This window comes from Penaeus chinensis, chromosome 23 (assembly GCF_019202785.1).
Source record: "Penaeus chinensis breed Huanghai No. 1 chromosome 23, ASM1920278v2, whole genome shotgun sequence".
Taxonomy (NCBI): Eukaryota; Metazoa; Arthropoda; class Malacostraca; order Decapoda; family Penaeidae; genus Penaeus; species Penaeus chinensis.
The window spans coordinates 8,085,531-8,088,030 of record NC_061841.1 but is presented as its reverse complement, the minus strand read 5'-3'; the positions used below and the strand labels follow the sequence as shown (position 1 = coordinate 8,088,030).

General features: G+C 45.6%; 1 protein-coding gene across 1 annotated transcript in view; it reads right to left on the bottom strand.

The window, feature by feature from the left end:
* LOC125037299 (tubulin alpha-2/alpha-4 chain-like) overlaps window positions 1-2,500 on the bottom strand; it is a 28,494-nt gene that overhangs the window by 741 nt on the left and 25,253 nt on the right. Inside the window, exons 7-8 of the mRNA XM_047630367.1 lie at window positions 1,820-1,972; window positions 1-415 (exon numbers count right to left, since the gene is read on the bottom strand). The exon at window positions 1-415 is cut by the window's left edge and continues 741 nt beyond it. Coding sequence (XP_047486323.1) covers window positions 116-415; window positions 1,820-1,972 — 453 coding nt within the window. The 3' untranslated portion in view covers window positions 1-115. The remainder of the gene's footprint in view (window positions 416-1,819; window positions 1,973-2,500) is intronic.

The window sequence follows — 2,500 nt, the reverse complement described above, 5'->3', positions numbered from 1 at the left end:
ACAGTGCAATCCACCGAATTCTTCCTCGAATTCACTTGTTTTTTTGTTTTTTTACTTTTATTTCATCATTATTCTCCTTTATTAACGTATATTTCCGACTTCTCACTCCGCCTCTTTACATCTCGTCGCCGCCTTCCTCCTCGCCCTCCAGGATACTGTCAATGGCCACCTCTTCGTAGTCCTTCTCCAGGGCAGCCAGGTCCTCACGGGCCTCGGAGAACTCGCCCTCCTCCATGCCCTCGCCCACGTACCAGTGCACGAACGCCCTCTTGGCATACATGAGGTCGAACTTGTGGTCGAGGCGCGCCCACGCTTCGGCGATGGCGGTGGTGTTCGAAAGCATGCACACGGCGCGAGCGACCTTGGCGAGGTCACCGCCGGGGACGACTGTCGGTGGCTGGTAGTTGATGCCCACCTAGAACGGGTCAGAGCGGGTCATGGTCAATTTTCTCCACTGGCTTATTTACTTTTTTTGGTAGTTGCTAAGTAAATGCTGGTTTGATTAGTACTCTATGAATCAGGCCAAGAAAGATTAGTTTTCTTGTTTGAAAGGTTAGACTTCACACCGAAGGTAGCTGCTTGGATTATGTAATTAATATCTTTATATTACATTTCCTATAATGAAGGTCTCTTCGAAAACGTATATATAAGGTACACAAATATTCCAATAGTAAACAGTGACGTAAAATTTATAAACAAACATTACAACTCTTAAAGATATATATTCCAAAAATGGTCATAGTGACGTACAATCTATAAATAGACATTGCTAAACACAAATAAGAATACAAACAAATCATAACTCATATCATATCTTAAGGGCGCTCTTAAGAACTGAAAGAGAGAGGAAAAGAGTGAAGACGCGAGAGATACAGATATATAACGAAACAGATAAAGGACAATGACTAGACAGAGAAATAAAGAAAGAGAAATAAAGACAAACAGACAAAAAGCAAACAAACACTAATAGACAATCACCTGGTCGACGTCTCACGCATTAAAGACAGACAAAGACAAACAGACGAGAGTAAGATAATCAAAGACAGAAGCTGAAAGAGAAACACAGATCTCATCACCAAGCCAAACTACCCAACTGCCAATCCATTAAACTACCTAATCAGCAAACCACCAAACGACCTAGTCATCAAGCCAATCTCCACTTAACTACCAAATTACTTATCTACCAAAACTACTTCGTCACCAATCATCAGATTACACAATCACCAATCCACCAAACAACCCAATCAACTAATCCACACACGTCTCTCGAGTTTCTAAATCCAACTGACAATCTAATCAACCAATCCACCAACCTCCCCCCCCCCCTCGATTCTCGAAATCCACCCATCCACACGCCAATCACGAATCCCAATCCACACTTCCTTACCTTGAATCACCAGTTAATCTCTACATCCACCAGTCCACACTTCCTAAATCACCAATCCACCAAACTATTCAAATACCAATCCACACCTCCACCTCTCACCTTGAACCCAGTGGGGCACCAACCTCCGCCCCCCCCCCCCCCGCTAATCTCCAAAAATCCGCACTCCAATCACGAATCCACACCAATCCACACTTCCTCCTCTCATCTCGAATACCCCATCCACCATCCACACACCAATCAATAATCCACCCCGCTCTTAACCTCTCAACCCACCCATCCACACACCAATCCACCCCAATCCCCACTTCTTCCTCTCACCTTGAAAACCCAATCCACCCATCCACACACCAATCACCAATCCACCCCGCCCTCAACCTCCCAACCCACCCATCCACACCCCAATCCACCCCAATCCCCACTTCTTCCTCTCACCTTGAACCCGGTGGGGCACCAATCCACGAACTGGATAGAGCGCTTGGTCTTGATTGTGGCAATGGCGGCGTTGACATCCTTAGGCACGACGTCTCCGCGGTACAGGAGGCAGCAGGCCATGTACTTGCCGTGGCGGGGGTCGCATTTCACCATCTGGAAAGGAAGGAAGGAGAGGGGGGGAGTGAGTGAGTTTGTTTCGTTTGTTTTGTTTGTTTTGTTTGAGATTTGCGTGTTTGTGTGTTCACCATCTGGAAAAAAATGGGGGGGAGAGGGGAGAGTGAGTGAGTTTTTTTTTTTTTTTTTTTTATTGGGATTTGTGTGTTTGGAAAGGAGGGAGAAGGGGGGAGAGTGAGTGAGTTTGTTTCATTTGTTTTGTTTGTTTTGTTTGGGATTTGCGTGTTTGGGAAGGAGGGAGGAGGGGGAGAGTGAGTGAGTTTGTTTTGTTTGTGATTTGTGTGTTTGGAAATGAGGGAGGAGGGGGGAGAGTGAGTGAGTTTGTTTTGTTTGTTTTGTTTGTGATTTGTGTGTTTGGAAAGGAGGGAGGAGAGGGGAGAGTGAGTGAGTTTGTTTTCTTTGTTTTGTTATGGATTTGCGTGTTTGTGTATTTGTGTGTTTGTCATCTGGAATGGAATGGTGGGGAGGAGGGGGGGGAGTGAGTGAGCTTGTTTCGTTTGTTTTGTT